This window comes from Ipomoea nil, unplaced genomic scaffold (assembly GCF_001879475.1).
Source record: "Ipomoea nil cultivar Tokyo-kokei standard unplaced genomic scaffold, Asagao_1.1 scaffold3105, whole genome shotgun sequence".
NCBI lineage: Eukaryota > Viridiplantae > Streptophyta > Magnoliopsida > Solanales > Convolvulaceae > Ipomoea > Ipomoea nil.
The window spans coordinates 2,276,991-2,294,597 of record NW_017619533.1 but is presented as its reverse complement, the minus strand read 5'-3'; the positions used below and the strand labels follow the sequence as shown (position 1 = coordinate 2,294,597).

General features: G+C 36.4%; 1 protein-coding gene across 1 annotated transcript; it reads right to left on the bottom strand.

Annotated features, from left to right (window-relative positions):
* Nucleotides 1-1,397: 1,397 nt before the first annotated feature.
* LOC109166819 (type 2 DNA topoisomerase 6 subunit B-like) lies at nt 1,398-5,780 on the bottom strand. Its single transcript, XM_019315702.1, has 12 exons — nt 5,694-5,780; nt 5,479-5,587; nt 5,031-5,114; nt 4,870-4,896; nt 4,268-4,376; nt 4,106-4,181; nt 3,951-3,971; nt 3,283-3,479; nt 2,879-3,026; nt 2,484-2,676; nt 2,230-2,357; nt 1,398-1,860 (listed from the first exon to the last, which is right to left on the bottom strand). Exons 1-12 carry the CDS (start codon nt 5,727-5,729, stop codon nt 1,555-1,557), a joined length of 1,434 nt encoding a protein of 477 aa, XP_019171247.1. The 5' UTR covers nt 5,730-5,780; the 3' UTR covers nt 1,398-1,554.
* Between the last annotated feature and the right edge of the window lie 11,827 nt (nt 5,781-17,607).

The following is a 17,607-nucleotide window of genomic DNA, read 5'->3' as shown; positions in this document are numbered from 1 at the left end:
CACATAAATAATTTGTGAGTTATTATACTATAGTAAAGTTTATTCAGTACACATGATATTAGTTGTGAATTTTTCAAAATAAAAGTCAGAAGCTAAACTGTGGTAAGGATAAAACAGTTAAAATAATCCCCAATGTACAACAATCACAACACAATATACATGGCCAACATTGCATCAATATTGAAATGGCGAGTTTCCATTTTCTTCATATCTATCAAGCTTATAAATCTACTTTAAAAAAAAAAATTATTATTACGGCTGACACCAGTGAAGGAGATACAATTGTCACTATAACTATCCGCTTGCTCTTATCAATTGTAGACATTGTAAAATAAACTATTGATATAAATTTATTTTTATTATATTTTTAGTGAATTACATTTTCATTTTTAGTATGTTCATTATATTTTGATACATGTTCATTTTTTAGAACGGTAAGTTATTTTTAGTTGACTACTTAAAAAATGAACTTGTAAAATATTAAAAATAAATTTACAATATACTAAAAATAAATCTGTATGAGTGGTCCACATTGTAGTGTGAACTATGACCCAAGTATAATTTTCCTAATACCAGTAACTAGCCACGTCCTTGATTTGTCGTCGACTCCCTTGCTTTTGTTGTCATCAACTATATCACCTAGGATAGGAGTTTAGGTGCTATGATGGAGTAGAGGGATAAAGGGAAACCAAATTGAGTTTTTGATTGGGAACACGCTAAAAGTCGGTAGGAAGTTAATAAAAATTACATTTTGACACTACTTTTGATGGTTAACAAGGATTGAGTTGATGAAGCCTACTACAATTTGCTTGCATTGTACTTACCATTGTGTAAGTTAAAAATGGTCCTTGTGACAATTAGATATGTGTAATAGTAATACCTTTTTGCATGGCACGTTGCATGAAGATATATAAATGGAACAACTTTATGGATATACTAATCCACAACAATCATTGCACATTTGTACGTGGAAAAACGCATTATGACAAATCATTCTGTGGATTCGGGTTCACCTTGCAAGGTGAACTTAAGTCCATGGTATAACTGCTGTACACCAATGGGATTTGTCACTTTGTGGTTGTCATGGGTGATTGGTTGGTTTGCGAAATAGATTTGAAATAGAATGACATTTTCAAGAATATGTATATTCCATTGTTTATTAATGTATTTTGTTCTTAGAAATATAATTCCCGGGAATAGAAATTCCAAAGACTCCTGGTATAGTGATATTAGGCTATTAGCTCATAAATAGCCTAAATTTATTATTTGTAACTAGACTGCATCCTATTTCTTCTGCTAATCTTTTCTACTACTTACTGTACTACATATGTCTGCTCCTTGCTCAATAGTATATACATTTTCATTCACACTTTTGAAGTAGTATATTTATCCTGAAACTAATCTAAATAATATGAAATGTGTTTCAATAATAGTTCAGTACAGTTATGCTTGTTGTGAAGCTTTATGCCTAACTCTCAACAATATTTTGCTAATGAAATTGAAATGTGTGTGAGAGAATATAATATAAAGCATATATGTACATACCTGAGCATTCTACTCTAAGTCAAAAGAATTGTAGACCTCCTCCTCCTCCTCAAGTTCCTGGTGATATTCGTCTTCCATCAAGTCCGGTTCGAAAAGAAGCTCTGCAGCTTCTCTTCTACTTCTCTGAGGCTTTTGGTCATTTTTTCCAATCACTGAAACTATCCTCTCTCTGATGGAACATTCAACCGCTTCCATCTTCATATCCCGACGCTGCAGTCCCAGAAGAGAGCAGCATTCCCCTTGGAAGTTAAGGTCATTTGAGGATAAGATCAGGCGAGCGATTGTTTTTGCAAGATCAGGTGCATAATTGCATATCTGAGGGACACACAGGTGAAGAAATGTATGAATCTGAACAACAAAATTGTGTGGTAGATCTCATAGATCACCAAGTTCCTAACAATTCTCCCTCTCAGCACCTGCTGGTTTTAAGTTTTAACTACTCGAACCCGTGACCGGGCTCTGATGTTACTTGTTAGGATCAAACGCTTAGCACTACACCAAAAGCTACCCCTCACCCCCAAGAGACGGTGTATGAGAATGAAGCATAGTTTGGATGTTTTGAAAATGACTTCTTGACAGACTCTAGAAACTCTTATGACCCCACCAAATGGGGGGTAAAGGAGGTTCTCTTTCTAGCAGATGAACAGATGCAGGATATGGCATGAGAGAGGCAACAAGAATTACCTTCTGTGCATGTCTACTGAGAAGAACACCTTGATTCTTTTCCTTCAAATCATCAAGAGCAAGCTTGACAGCTTTTCTGGTAAGACTTCGATCAATTTGACCGATCTGTGTATCCAGTGCTTTCACCTTGACAAGAAGTTATGAAAAAGACAAATGCAATGCAATAGACGCAATTATTAGGGTAACAATATATGATAGATTTCACACCAATTTAAAAGGTCCTCTAAGCTATATATCAGATTGTGAAGGATATTGTTTGTCATAATAATGGATGACAATATCGATGTGGACAGATGGTGGCAAGTTTTCCCATTCAAGCAATGCACAACCACCTCGATCCTTAATGTTCCTCAGAGTCAATCCATAGCTTTTCCAACTGATGCCTTTCAACGCATCCAGTGATGATTGGGGAGCAGTACAGGGTACAAAGTCCCTAAAGAAGAAGATCTAAAAACACTATTTTAATCATCATCTTTTTCGATCAGTAACTCCAAATATAGAGAAGAAACCCCTCAGCAAAATAAGTTTACCAACAAAGATGAAGATCTAAAACACAGTTTTAACCACCATCAGTTTCAATCAGAAGATCCAAATATTGAATGAAAGTCCAATAACAAAATTATTGGTAACTGAGTTCCCAAAGTTAAACCTCTGTTTCCATTTCATGTTCCCTGAAGCAAGATGGAGTTGCTAGCTCAGACAGTTCACTGATAATAATCACAGCTTCCATCACCAGTCTATTATTTTGCATGTTTCCTGAGCAGCTAGCAATTCCAGTGCCAACCTTCAAATTTTCCCTGGAAATAGGTTAGAAATTATGGTTTAAGAAAAATATAGTGTACTGCAACTTAAGATTATTATGGAGTATAATTGTACTGCAAGACACTGAAGGGTCCTAACAAACTTCGCATCTTCACCACTCAATTGATTGGGTGTAATAGAAAAAAGGACTTGAATCATTTACAAATTACAACCATATTTCCTTAAAGAATCCCCACCTTCTGAGCATGAACCAAATAACACACTGATAGCACTAGCTCATTCAGGACTCACCCAGTCAAGAAGCAAGACTGACAAATACTATTCAGTTTATTCCCATGCTTAAGGACATAATCCTCAAGTCCTGATCTTAGGGAGGTGATGCTTTCTGTGGTTAAAGGTAAAGAACCGCACTCAATGGCCAGAATACAACTTCCAATATGCGATCCTGGCATGATACTATAATCAACCAACAGTTCGACAGCAACCATCTGCAATGAATCATAATTAATCAACAGCTTGAAAGTAACCTAAGCTACTTTCAAAGAAACTGTAATAGAAAAAGCCATATGTGCTAAACCATACAGAGATTTCAGCAATCTAAGTATGATGTTCAATGTTTAGCCAAAATTCAAGAAAACATTTTTCTCATACTTGAAAAAAATTATTAATGTCTTCTTCAAATGGAAGGCTGATTAAAACAATGGATATGCAGATTTTTCATGGACTGCATCAATGAATTACATATTAACAATTGATTAGAGTCACAAAGAATGCCCTATAAGATGCTTCATAATGCATACCATGTTATTCAAAGTTCAAAGAACCACTATCCTCTCCCAATAAACTGCGCTATCCATACTCCAAAATCCAAATATCAACTTACAATATCATGAAAGCATGAATTGCATATACATGTAAATATAAGCTGTAAAACATTTCAAGGAAATGGGTGAACTTACAGGGATTTTTAAAATGAGCATCTGCAAAAATTGTCACGAGAAACTGAAGTTAATAGTAAGCAATGCATCAAGTAGTGAGACATGAGAAATTAAAGTAGCCTGAACCTGACTTCAAATAAGCAAAACTTTGACAAGTAGTTAGACATGACCCCTACCTTCTTAAAAAGGAAGGTTAAATCTTCCAATAAGTGATCAACACTTTCAGATGTTGATATTGATACTTCAGTCCCACTGTCAGGTAAAAGCAAAAACAAAACAAAATTGGGAACAGTAAAAAATAATGAAGTTTCTGGAGGAGAACACAGTAGAAAATATGCCTGAATTTTGCACCATTCTTTGTGGTTGAAGGTAGCCTCGTCAGTCTTTTAGAAGAAACAGATTCTTTAATGTTGAGATTCAAGTGGTGCATCTCATTATCAGAAATGCCTGCAATAGTTCATTTTCTCTTATGTTTAAGAAGATAGAGAGAAGCCACTGCAGCTATGAAAACATAGCAGTTGATTTAAATGTCTGCTTTACCATTGCCATAGCAAGTTATAGCTATTCACTCTATAGACTTAAACTAGATAAAGAGTCACTGGCATTATTGGCAAAAGAGCAGTAGATCAGTTAAAACGTGTAGTGCACTCAACAACATATAACAGTGTAAGATACACAACATCTATAACAAAAGACAACAAGTGTTAAGGCCAAGTCATAACTCACAAGTTCATATTCAATTAAAATTTATGCCAAATGACTTCTGACAGTTTCAAATCCACTCTATCAATTAGATAAACATACCAATTGTATAAAATTCAATGAATACTTATACAGAATTCACATAATACTCAAAACTTTGTTAAAGCATATGACAGTATGGTTTGATAAATTCCCTCTGATACAAAATATAACTATTCAATGGTAGGATGAAACTTACCGGTTGTTGAAATAGAGATCAATCCATCTGACACAGAGAAAGGGGGAAAACACAAAATATAATTTTGCATCAGTTATCAGACAGCCCAAAAACGGTGGAAGCTCAGAAGGAAAGTTCAAACGAAGTAGAAATAAGTAGCAAAGTAAAAGCCAATTACTAACCCCATTTACCAGCCAAAACGAGGTCATTTGGGTACTTCAGATGTTGGTACTCCTCCAGTTTGCTTCCAATGCCAGTATCAGAAACTGTTTCACCAGAAAAGCCAGATACCGAATCATTGCTTTTTATTTTCCTTTACTGAAACTTTGTAAAGAACTGTTCAGAACTTCTGAACAGAGTTCAATTCAATCTATTCCGGAAATTGGAACTTCAATACACACGTGTAATATATGTGTGTCGCATCAGGCAACATATTTTGGCCACCATTAGATTATAAATTACTTTCAAACTACAAACAGAGCAGGAACATACGAGATCAATCTACATAAACCAAATTGATATATGTTTGAAAGCAATTGTTCACTGAATTATCGTACATATAAGCATTTACAGTACAAGTACCGATTCCTGCACACATACATACATACAACAAATATAGGGAGAGATGACCTGAGATTCGAACGAGAGCGGGACTGAGCAGTGGAGAAGGAGACAATTTGACTGATAATCTGCAGGGATTATCTCTCAAACGGCACCGCTGAACAGCGCAGAAAATTAACTGCAAAAAACAACAATCACAAACCATAAGTGTTAGATGAAATGCCTCCAAAAAAAAAAAAAAAAAAAAAAAGTGAAATGAGAGATTTTATAGAGTTAGAAATCACATGTTTACAGAGCATTTGCACGGAGGAGATCTCCATGTCTACTACTGATAGAGAAGAAACCAATCGAGAAGCGAGAGAGAGCTCCCGCTCAAATGCAGCAAATAGTAGGCGCCTTAAAGTACCGCTAAAATTGAGACTTACATGCATTGAGACCATCACCGGCACGGATAGGGGTAATATTTAAACTAATTAATTTGGTGGCAAAAAAAAAAAAAAAAAAAAAAAAAAAAAAACTAATTAATTTAAGGAATGACCGTAACCTGAAAGTGTAATTAGGTCACTGAAAAAAAAAATGTACAATTAGGGAAGGTTTCTTTGTCTGGGCAAATGTTGTTGTTGTTTTTTTAAATATTTATTTATTTATTTTATTTAAAATTAATAAAATAAAAATAAAAAACTATTTTTTAATGGAAAATGGCGAGTTTAGTCCCAGAGTTATAATGGTAGTGACGACTCAGTCCCTGAGTTATGACCGTGTCCATTTTTAGTCCCTCAGTTATGAGCGAAGTGGCGCATTTAGTCCCTGACCGTTAAAACTGACGGAAACATTAAAAAATATTTAAAATTTTAGGGGTAAAGTAGGAAATTCACATTTTATTCACTTTCATATATTGAAACAATTTTTGCAACATTATTTTAACTTCCTAGCATTTTATTTCAAGGTTCTTCAATTCCAAAAGCAATTCAATAATCTTTGTATGACTTGTTAGTAACCTGAGTCTCGTATAAGGAACCTGTGACTCAGTACAAACAAGATAACACTTATCATTGTCTCAGGCATGTAAAACACATCATCCTAAAAGTTTCTAATTTCCTTTACTAAACATATATAATGGTAATCAAACCCTAACTTCTGAAATACAAGAAGATATCAAATTTCTCAATTATTTTTATGACAAATTCACCGAGGGAGTAACTTGAGATTTTTAGTATGTAAGATTCATTCGTAAGCTCTGCAGTAACTTAATCAAGAATCGTATATCCTGACAATATATGAAAATTATATTATATATATACCCATCACCTCTTCTGTCTTCTTAAAAACCAGAGTAATGAATGAGGAACCTAAGACTCAGCTATGAAAATTCTAAATTTTTTATAACTTCTAAAAAAGATTATTGACTGTTTCATATGAAAAAATTTTACATACTAAAAATCTCAAGTTATTCCGTTAGTGAATTTCTCATAAAAGCAACCTGAGAAATTTGACATCATTTTGTATTTCAAAAGTTCTGGTTTGATTACCTTTGTTGCTTATAGTAAATAACATTGAATATTGATAGGATAATGTGTTTCACACGTTTGAAGACAATGATCAAGTGTTTCTTTTTTTGTGTCAAGTCTTAAGTTTGTTATACGAGAGCTAGGTTCCTAACAAGTCATGTTAAAGTTATTGAAATGCTTTTAGAATTGAACAATCTTAAAATAAGAGGCTAAGTGAAAAATAATGTTGTAAAAGTGATTTTGTTATAAGAAAGAGAATAAAATGTGAATTTCCTACTTTACCCCTTCAATTTTAAATATTTTTAAAAAAATTTCGTCAGTTTTAACATTCGGGGACCAAATGCGCCACTTCATTCATAACTGAGGGACTAAAAATGAATACCATCATAACTCAGGGAATGAGTCGGGACTTGGGTATAACTCAAGGACCAAAGATGCAATTTTTCTTTTTTTTTTTTAATATGGTAACATCCACGTTATCAAGGTAAACATTTCACTTTTTGTTCAATTGCATCATTTTGCATTGTTTAGAGACTCAATTGTAAATTTTTTGAGCTCGATGGCCTAATTACATTTTCGTGTGTAGTCCGATGGCCTATTTAATCCTTATTCCTAAAGTTTAATATTTATTTTTGAATACTTCTAACTCTATTACATTGTAGCATTTGTTAATTAAATGATTCATAAAAAAGTAGACTAAAAATATTTAATTTATCTTGTGAAAAAATGAAAGAGAGAAGATAATTAAAAGTGTTGCTAATGAGATTTGAACTCATGACATAAGCCTTTAATAACATAAAATTTAGAGTTCAACCAACTAAATTACTCAAACTATTGATATTTTTAACATAAATATATATTTTATATAATATTTCATGTTATATATGTATACATATACATATACATATACATATACATATACACACATACACACACACACACACACACACACACACACACACACACACACACACACACATATATATATATATATATGTATATATATATATATATATATATATATATAAAGAGGTGGGGTGGGGGAGTGGGGGCAGCTGCCCCCACACTCATACAAGGTACTTTTACATTCTCAAAATCTCATATTACTTTTTAAGAGATAGTTGTATTACATAAGGTAATCTCACATTCCATGAAGCAAACACCTCCTAGATGTTAACATTTGATATATTAAACTTTGAAAGAAAACAGTTAAATATATTTCACCCAAAGTGGACAAATTAGAAAATATTTTAAAGAATTAGTATCTTCAATGGTCCTACGAGTATTCCGAGTTTACCATATATGGTCCTCCGAGTTTTAAATGACCATGAGACATTCTCAATGTTTTAAAAAATAACCACATGTGGTCCTAATTCTTAAAATAACCCGAGTTTAAAATGATCACGAAACGTCCTAAAAGGACTACGGATGGTTATCTTTTAAAACATTAAGGACGTCTCGTTGTCATTTAAAACTCGGAGGACTACAACTGGTAAGCCCCTAAACTCGGAGGATCATTGGAGGTATTAACTCATATTTTGAATATCAGGTTAAAAGATTATTTACATTTTTGAAATAAAATTCATAATCAAAATTGATTTTAAATTTTGGATAAACTTGATAAGTTATTAGTTTTGATAGTTTTAATTGTGTTATATTCAGATATAAATGTGATTCGAACATCAAACGTTAAAATCATAACACTTGAAAATAAAAATTAGACTCCTTCTGTCTCATTTTATGTGTCTGATTCGAATAATGAGGATTGACTGAAATTATTTATAATTCAATTTTGCATAAAATTAAGTTCAGAATTAATATGTAAACTTTATATATTTAGAAATGAGGAAATTACACTTTTGGTCCTGTGACTATTGGGGTCTTGTTAATTTAAGTACGTGACTTTAAAAACTAACAATTTAGTCCCGTAACTATGCAATTTTTAACACATTTGGTCCTCCCGGCCAAATCACCGGTGAAGTGTTGCCGGAAAAACGTAAATATTTTTAAATTGTTTATTCTTGAGGGCAAAACAGTAAATGTAAGCAAGTAACTTTGGCATCATATTGTTCCGAAAAGAAACCCAGTGCAACCTTCATAGTATCGCCGACCTTTCCAAGCTTGCAAATGCTTTAACATAACGAAACTAATAATCAATTAAAATTGGTTTAAATGCATGCAGGACTTCTAAATTTTCTCAAAATCAATTAAATAAATTGGTTACAATTCCATGAGCTACTGAGTTCAACACCCCCTGTTTCCAAGCTTCTCGGCAACGGTCTCTTGACGGCAATGAATTATATCCAAATATTGGTTCTCCCCGAATCTAAACAATGCATGGGGGGCTAGGGGGCAGCATTGCTTGCAACCATGATAAACCCCTAAATCTAACCACTATTTCGGAAAAAGCCGACAGAAATGGAAAATCCGGTGCTGTTCTTCGTGTACAGAGATCCAAATTCCTAGGAGAAAGAAATGTCGTCCGCCGCCAACGGAAGACTGCATAGGCCATTATTTTAGGCTGTGAAATTAACAACAGAATCGTAAGAGAACAGCGTACAACACTATTGCCTTACGCCCTTGTTTGCCTATTCAATGGTATGATCTGCGGCCGGTGTGCGGTGGCGATGGGTGAGTCCGGCGGACTCCGGGCGACTGACTAGTGAGTGGCGAGGGCTGAGTTGCTGACTTCAGCTTAGGTTAGTCGCATGGGCGATGAATTAACTTAAATTATTTACCATTTTGCCCCTATAAATAAACAATTTAAAATCATTTACATTTTTCCAGCAATATTTCACCGGCGATTTGGCCGGGAGGATCAAATGTGTCAAAAATTACATAGTTACGGGACTATATTGTTAGTTTTTAAAGTCACGTACTGAAATTAACAAGACATCAATAGTCGCAGGACCAAAAGTGTAATTTCCTCATTTAGAAATTAAACAACATCAAAAGTACTATTAAACACAACAAATCAAATTTTTTAAAAAATACTAATGAAATTAAGTAAGAAAGAAAGAGACCGTTTGACGAATGAATAGTAAATAAGATGGGTAAACTGGGACATAGGAAATATATATTATGCTTAAACCGAACATATTTGAAAATATTTTAAATATAATGCCTAAAAATATACACAAAATTTTACCCTTATTCTTATCATGTTATAATCCAACAAAAAAAAAATTGAATTCGGAAAATGAAGGTTAGTAAATATGGGTTTTAAACTAAAAATAAAGAATAAAAAATAGATAATGAAAATTGAATAATTAAAAGCTTAAAAATTAAAATAAAGAGTTAATACCATCTGAGGTCCTCCGAGTATAGTGGTTTTGCCACGTTTAGTCCTAAATTTTCAAATTGACCATATGTGGTCCTTCGACTTTCAAATTTAACCATTCGTGGTCAAAGTTAACCACCCATGGTCCTTCAAGTTTCAAAATTTAACCAGTCATGGTCCTCTTGAAATGGCCATTGTTGGTTAAAATTTAATAGTTGAAGGACCATGAGTGGTTAACTTGGACCATGAATGGTTAAATTTGAAAGTCGAAGGATCACACATGGTCAATTTGAAAGTTTATGACTAAACGTGGCAAAACCACTATACTCGGAGGACCTCAGATGGTATTAACTCTTAAAATAAACTAGTCCAAAGTAATTAGTATTAGGACTAGTATTAGAACTCTTTGTACTTTAGTCACATTATGACTCCATATCTTAGTCTTTCTATGATTCTCTCTTTATATATTTCCTCAATCTTACAGTTGAAATTAATGTTCATCTAATACAGTTTATAAAGTTCTCATCTGGTATCAATAGTCGCAGATCCTTTCCTATTTTCTCTCAATGGAACCCCAGGGCAGTAATGTTGATGGATCCGCTAACTCCTCTGAGCGGACCGTTTTTTATGCTACCGTTACTTCATCCGGTTCTAGGGATGGCAATTCTACCCACACCCAATGGGTTCACCGCATCCCCGCCCCTACGGGTTTTAAAATACCCGCACAATTTGGGTAATGGGTGCGGGTATGGGGGGAATTTTGTACACCCGCGCGGGTATGTGGGCGAGTGCGGGGGTAGGTATCCCCGCCCCGCACCCGCACCCATACTTATATATATTGTTATTAGTATTCATTTATTATATAAGTTTATGTATATTTTATAATTAAAAATGCATAATGAATTAAACTTCTTAGTTTTTTGTTAATTAAAATTGAATAGGAACAACACAAATAACATAATTTGTAAACACTCAATACAATTTATACTATCAACACAATTTTAGTTTCAATTAAAGATTAACTTCATTGGCTCTTATTAAATTTTAAAGTTATGTTCAAACTTTTAAAAAATCCATGTGATAATTAGAATTGTAGTATAAAATTTTTATTAGATTTGAGTGTAATATTAGAGTAAAAGACAATTTTGGTCCTAGACTTATAGTGGCACGGACAATTTTAGTCCTCCATACAAAAATCAGACAATTCATGGACACTCTTATTGTGACGAGGACAATTTTGGTCCTTCGTCTATATTTCTATTACGTGGTCGTCTGAGAAGAGAGAAATTGCGTCAATTCACCCTATCTTCTTCTCCCAACAGTGCAGTAAGCCAGTAGAGCATCTCTCTAATCAAATTGGATTATGCTAACTAATCCTATCATGAAAAGTGGCACTAAAATTTCACTAACTTTCCTTGAAATTATTCTCCCCACAGATTTCCTTCAAATTGGATTATGCTAACTCTCATCTTCTCAACACCACAATCTGCATTCTGCACTCTGCAATGGCACTATATATACATCCCCCAAACTCCATCTTTCAATCATCCTACTCTCAATCTCCCATACAATAAAAACTCAAATAATTACTGAAAATGGATTCTTAAATCATCTTCTTCTTCCTAGCGTCATTCTCTTTTATGATATTTCGACTTCACCAACTAAGGGCCGGAAGTTGGAATCCACAAGTACATTTCCCGAAGAAATATCCAGGTGAATAATGGCAATGTGATGAAGGAAATCCAACCCTTCAGCCACACTAATTACCGCTGCCAACAATAGTGACTCTCAATTTGTTGTTGTCCGGTGCTCCAGCGGCGTTGCCAGACGAAACATTGCCATTGGTTTCTCTGTCTAACGGCTTAGAATCTCTCAAGGGAGGCATGAAGAGAGATATTAGAGAGGAGAATGGACGAATGGAGGAGAGAAAAGGGATATATAAAGAGCCTTTTGCTTGAGCTCCCGAGTGGTTCCTTCACTGTGTACTGCAATTGCAAGGAGACTGATGTGGCGAAGAAGAACGATAGCAGAAAGTGCGGCGTGAAGACGTTGTCAGCTCAGAGCATCGCGATGAGGGAGAGGAGGATGAAGATCGCAGAGAAAACGCAGGAGCTAGGGAAGTTCATTCCTGGCTGGCTAAAGATGAACACCGCCAAGAGCCCAAGATGTTTCAGGCGGGAAGGTTGGAGAAGAAAATAGGGTGAATTGATGTAATTGCACTCCTCTCAAACGGCTATCTAACAGAAATATAGACGGAGGACCAAAATTGTCCTCGTCACAATAAAAGTATCCATAAATTTTTTGATTTTTTTATGGAGGACTAAAATTGTCCGTGCCACTATAAGTCTAGAACCAAAATTGTCTTTTACTCTTAATATTAGTAATTAGAGTTGCGGGTTAGGTATTACCCGCACCCGCAAAATCCCCATGGGGGCGGGTATGAGGTAGGAATTTCATTACCCGCGCGGGTGCGGGTGCAGGGAGTAGGTTGGGAATGCAGGTGCGGGGGGATATATCCTCGCACCCACCCTGCCCCATTGCCATCCCTATCCGGTTCTATGACTGTCAATTCGCTTTCTAATAATATTAACAAAAGAGTGGTGTAGCTTAGTTGGCAAAGCTTGTTGTTAATCTTAGATTAGGTTACGGTTCAAATCCCCTTAGTGGCTATTAATATTTTAATAGCTTGTTTGATTAGTGAAGGTTCGATTTGATTTGTGGTAACCCATGCTCTACAAAACCTATTTTATACTTGTTATGATGATTTCTTGCTACTCTATTCATGTTCTTGACGTTCATGAGTGATTTGATGCATAATCTTGTGTTTATGCATGTTAGAACTTGTATCTAGGATTCATAAATGATATTCATTGAGCTATTCATGTGTTCAAGTCATTTCCTTGTTGAATGTGAGGTTTTGGGTGTTTTGGACTTGAACTTGGCTTTGTTGATGTTTTTCCCCGAAGAGAATTATTGTGGGTACAGGTACGTACCCGCAGGCGGAACATCGGGTGGCAGTCCACCCGCGGGTGGATGGTGTGGTACCAACGGGCAGAACCGCGGGTGGAGGTCCACCCGTGGTTCCACCCGCTGGTACAGTAAAGGGGGTGTGGCGGGTGGTTTTCCACCCACCGTTTCGCCCACTGGTACATTGTGCTTTAGCCTCCGTTTTGTTGAATCGTGGTGCACTTGTGTGTCTCCTTTGATGTTTCGAATGTCTAGAACAGTGTCCTAAGTATCCATGATAGAATTATGAGTCTTGAATCATGCTTATGGTCCGACCTTGTGATTCATTGGATTAATGTGAAGTCGTTAAGGTTGATTGAACCGTTATGTTTCCCCTTTTGATGTACATGCTAGTTCTAATGTTGTTGATGCTAGTATGTGTTGTTCGTTTGTTCTTAATGAGGATTGACAACTTGTGTTGCCAATCATGGTAATCTTTGGATTAAAGTCTATTGTTGTTATGACGTTGTTTGATGGTCTACTCTGGTGATGTTGGTGACTGACAGCTTACTGCTCAATAATAACAAGAGCAGGGATGTTGAGAATATGGAGTGCACCTTTGCTTATTTTCTGAAGCATAAGGTAAAGTTTAATCTGTCGGCATTAATGCTCAAGCACATGGACTACTGCGTTGGCCATAACTGGAAGAGTCTACCCTACGGTATGATCTTAAGTTGAATTCTGAAAGACAAGGGGGTAGAGGTGAGTCAGTCGATGGCTAAGCCGGTGGGAAAGATGGTCTTTGATGCCCAGAATCTCCGGAGTTGCCACCTGTATAGATCGAGGACAATGAATACATTACATTAGAAGAAGTGGCAAAGAAATCCCCGGATAAGAGGAGACTCCTAGCAGATCAGTTGGCAATTCCCGTTAAGAAGCTGATGAAGGTAGTTCAAGAGTTGGGAGGAGACGAAGAAGAGCAAGAGGAAGAGAACAGTGACCCCGATACCGAGGAGGAGGCAAGGAGAAAGGAAGTGCGGACTAAGAGGGAGCACGAGTCTATGACCACGGATGAGCGAGTGGTAGCTTTGTTGAGGAAGCAAAACCGACTCATCGAGGAGGGGTTCGCCTTCATGAAGACTCAGTTTGTCTTGGTTAACCAGAGACTGACCGCTCTGGAAGCCAGTTCTAGCAGAGGTGGAGCCGATGAAGATTCAGACTCGGACGAGGAAGCTGCTGAGGACTCTGACGACGATTCCTCTCAGGACGAGGAGTGAGGTAATTCCTTCTCCACCTTTCTTGTTGTTTTGTTGGTACCTTTAGAATTAGCTTGTTGCAATCTTAAGAATAAACTAGTTAGCTTTTGTGTGTTAAGGTTGTGGTGTAGGTTGAATCTTGGTTAGTGGGTTGATTCTAGAATCATAGTAGTGTTTGCGTGGTGGAACCCTTGTTGCTTGAAAGACCTTTGGTTGTTGCATATTCTCAAACTTGTCATCCGTTTTGTTCATTCACCTTTGTAGTTGTGGAACCTCGTCTTACCCAAGGTTCGGGGACGAAGCTTTTTGTTAGGGGTAGAGGGTGTGATATCCCGGAAAATCCAATCCTTAAATAGAATTAATTATGTAATTTAATTCTAAGCCTTCTCATGAATTTCCCTTCCAATTCTTAATTGAAAGTCAGGGGACTTAAATTGACCAATCCCTTGGTCAATTGACTTATTCAAAAGGGACTTTGAGCTTTATAAGTTGTACATGGCTTTTTGGTCTTCTTAGCCTTTTAGTAAGGGTATGCATATTTTTTCACATTTGCTTGGCATTCAAGCCTTTCCCTAGCAAAGATCACATTCATCTCCCTCATTTGGCAAGATACTCTAAACTCTCCACCCTCTCTCTAGAATAGTAGCTTTCTTCCCAAGCCAAGTTGAGTCCACCTTCTTCCTTGCAAGGAAACTCTTCAAGATTGCACCTTTCCACGCATTAGGAAGGGTAAGATCTTAGCTTAGTTAGTGTTCTTAGTTGGTATTTCATAGCCTTTATCTAAGAATGGTTTTTCTTGTGTGGTTATTGGTTTTGTTGAGAAGATTTGAGTGAGGAGGAACTCAAAGGAGAAGTCTAGGAGTCTAAGGAAGAGATTTGTGGTCTACAAAGGTAACCCATGCTTTACAAAACATATTTTACACTTGTTATGATGATTTCTTGACATTCTATGGTTGTTCTTGATGTTGTGGGTGATTTGATGCATAATCTTGTGTTTATGCATGTTTAGAGCTTGTATCTAGGGTTCATAAATGCTATTCTTTGAGCTATTCGTGTGTTCAAGTCATTTCCTTGTTGAATGTGAGCTTGTGGGTGTTTTGGACTTGGATTTGGAGATGTTGATGTTTTTCCCCGAATGGATTTTCGTGGGTACAGAGGTGTACCTGCGGGCGGAACAGCGGGTGGTGTGGTTTGTACCGGCGGGCAGAGCCGCGGGTAGAGGCCCACCCGCGGTTCCACCCGCTGGTACACATGAAGGGGGTCAACGGGTGGTTGTCCACCCACCGTTCCGCCCACTGGCACATTGTGCTTTGGCATCCGTTTTGTTGAATCCTTGTGAAATTGTGTGTCTCCTTTGATGTTTCGTACGTCTAGAACGGCGTCCTAAGTATCTGTTATAAGATTGTGAGTCTTGAATCGTGCTTACGGTCCAACTTTGTGTTTCGTTGGATTAATGTGAAAGTGTTGACGTTCGATTGAACCGTTATGTTTCTCCTTTTGATGTACATGGTAGTTATAATATTGATTGATGCTAGTATGCGTTGTTCCTTTATTTTCTTATGAGTATTGGCAACTTGTGTGGCCAATCATGTTAACCTTGAGTTAAGGTCTATTGTTGTTGTATCGTTATTTGATGGTTGAATCATGTCCTTCCTTGAATTCTATCGATTGATTCCTTGACATGATCTTGTGCATATGATTGCTTACGTTTGTTGATGCTTGATTGGGCTATTGATGAGCCTCAATCCTCTTGATAATAATTATGTGTTACTATGAGATTGGTGGTATTGTTACTGAGCATTGCTCATGAGATCGGTGGTATGTTACTATGATATTTAATGGTACCCTCGTGTACTGAGAGCTCGGCGGTATAATGATTGGTGGGGGACGACAGTCCCAGGCGGAATAAGATTGGACTCGGTGTACCGGGTGGCACTCGGAGGTAGAGGTTGGAACTGAAATAAGGCCGGGATAGCCATAAGGTTGGAATAGGGCATAAGGTTGGAACTTGAATCTTGATATTTGTTGATTGATTGTCAATCCTTATCTTTCCTTGCTTATGAGCATGTCTAATGTGAACTCTACCTTGGTCATGGTAGGTTGTGCCTTGTTGTCAAGTATGTTGTTTATGTTGTCTTGTTGACTTATTGAATTGTCATGGTTGTTGGTCTTTGATTGAGAGTGATGTTATGATGAGTCTATTGATGTTTCCTCCTCTCGTTTTAAAGGATATATACTGTATTCCACTGTTTCAAATGATTTTTATTATATCTATATATTATGATACTTAACGTGTATTGGTGGGTTACCATCATTTTTCGCTGACGGGTGTTATCCCTTGTGTTTTCAGGTGATGAGTAGTTCCCTCGAGTGCGGTAGAAGACGGATAGATAGCGTAGCTCCTTTATGTCCTGTAGTTAGACTGGTGGCCTGTGTGCCTTGGATATTATTATGACTTTGTTTACTTATGTTTTGGTTAGACTTAGCCTGTGCACCTATAGTTGTATAGGTGTGGCATATAACTTTCCCGGTTTAATGCATTTAGCTTTCGCTTAACTTAATATTGATGATTAGACTTTATCTCTTTTCCTAAGCTTAAATGGTTTTAAATTTGGCTTAAAATCGGGGGTGTTACAGAGGTAATGGTTGGAACTGTAATAAGGTTGGCCTGGTGAGAATGGTTGGAACAGGGCATAAGGTTGGAACTTGAAACTTGTACGTATCATTGAATTTAAATCTTGTCTCTCATGGTTTATGAGTATGACTTATGTTGTCTCTTGATTGATTATCGTATGATGAATCTTGTTCTTAAGCATGTTACTTCTGTCGTTCTTATTGATCTATTGAGTAACCGATGATGTTGGTCTTTATTTGAGAGTGATGCTATGATGTGTCTTCTGTTGTCTCCATTCCTCGTTGTAAAAATTATATATAATGTATTTCAAGTCTCAAATGCTTTTCTCTATATCTATACTATATTGTACTCAACAAGTATTGGTGGGTTACTAGCATTATTCGCTGACGGGTGCTACCCTTGTGTTTCAGGTGTTGAGTAGATTGCGAGAGCGCGCTAGACGAAGGCTTAGATAGCGTAGCTTTCCCTTTTGTTGTTTTAGACTTGTGGCCTGTGAGCCTAGAAGTGTTGGATATTAACTTATGTTGGTTTTTGGTTTAGATTCTAGCCTATGCATCTATAGTTAAATAGATG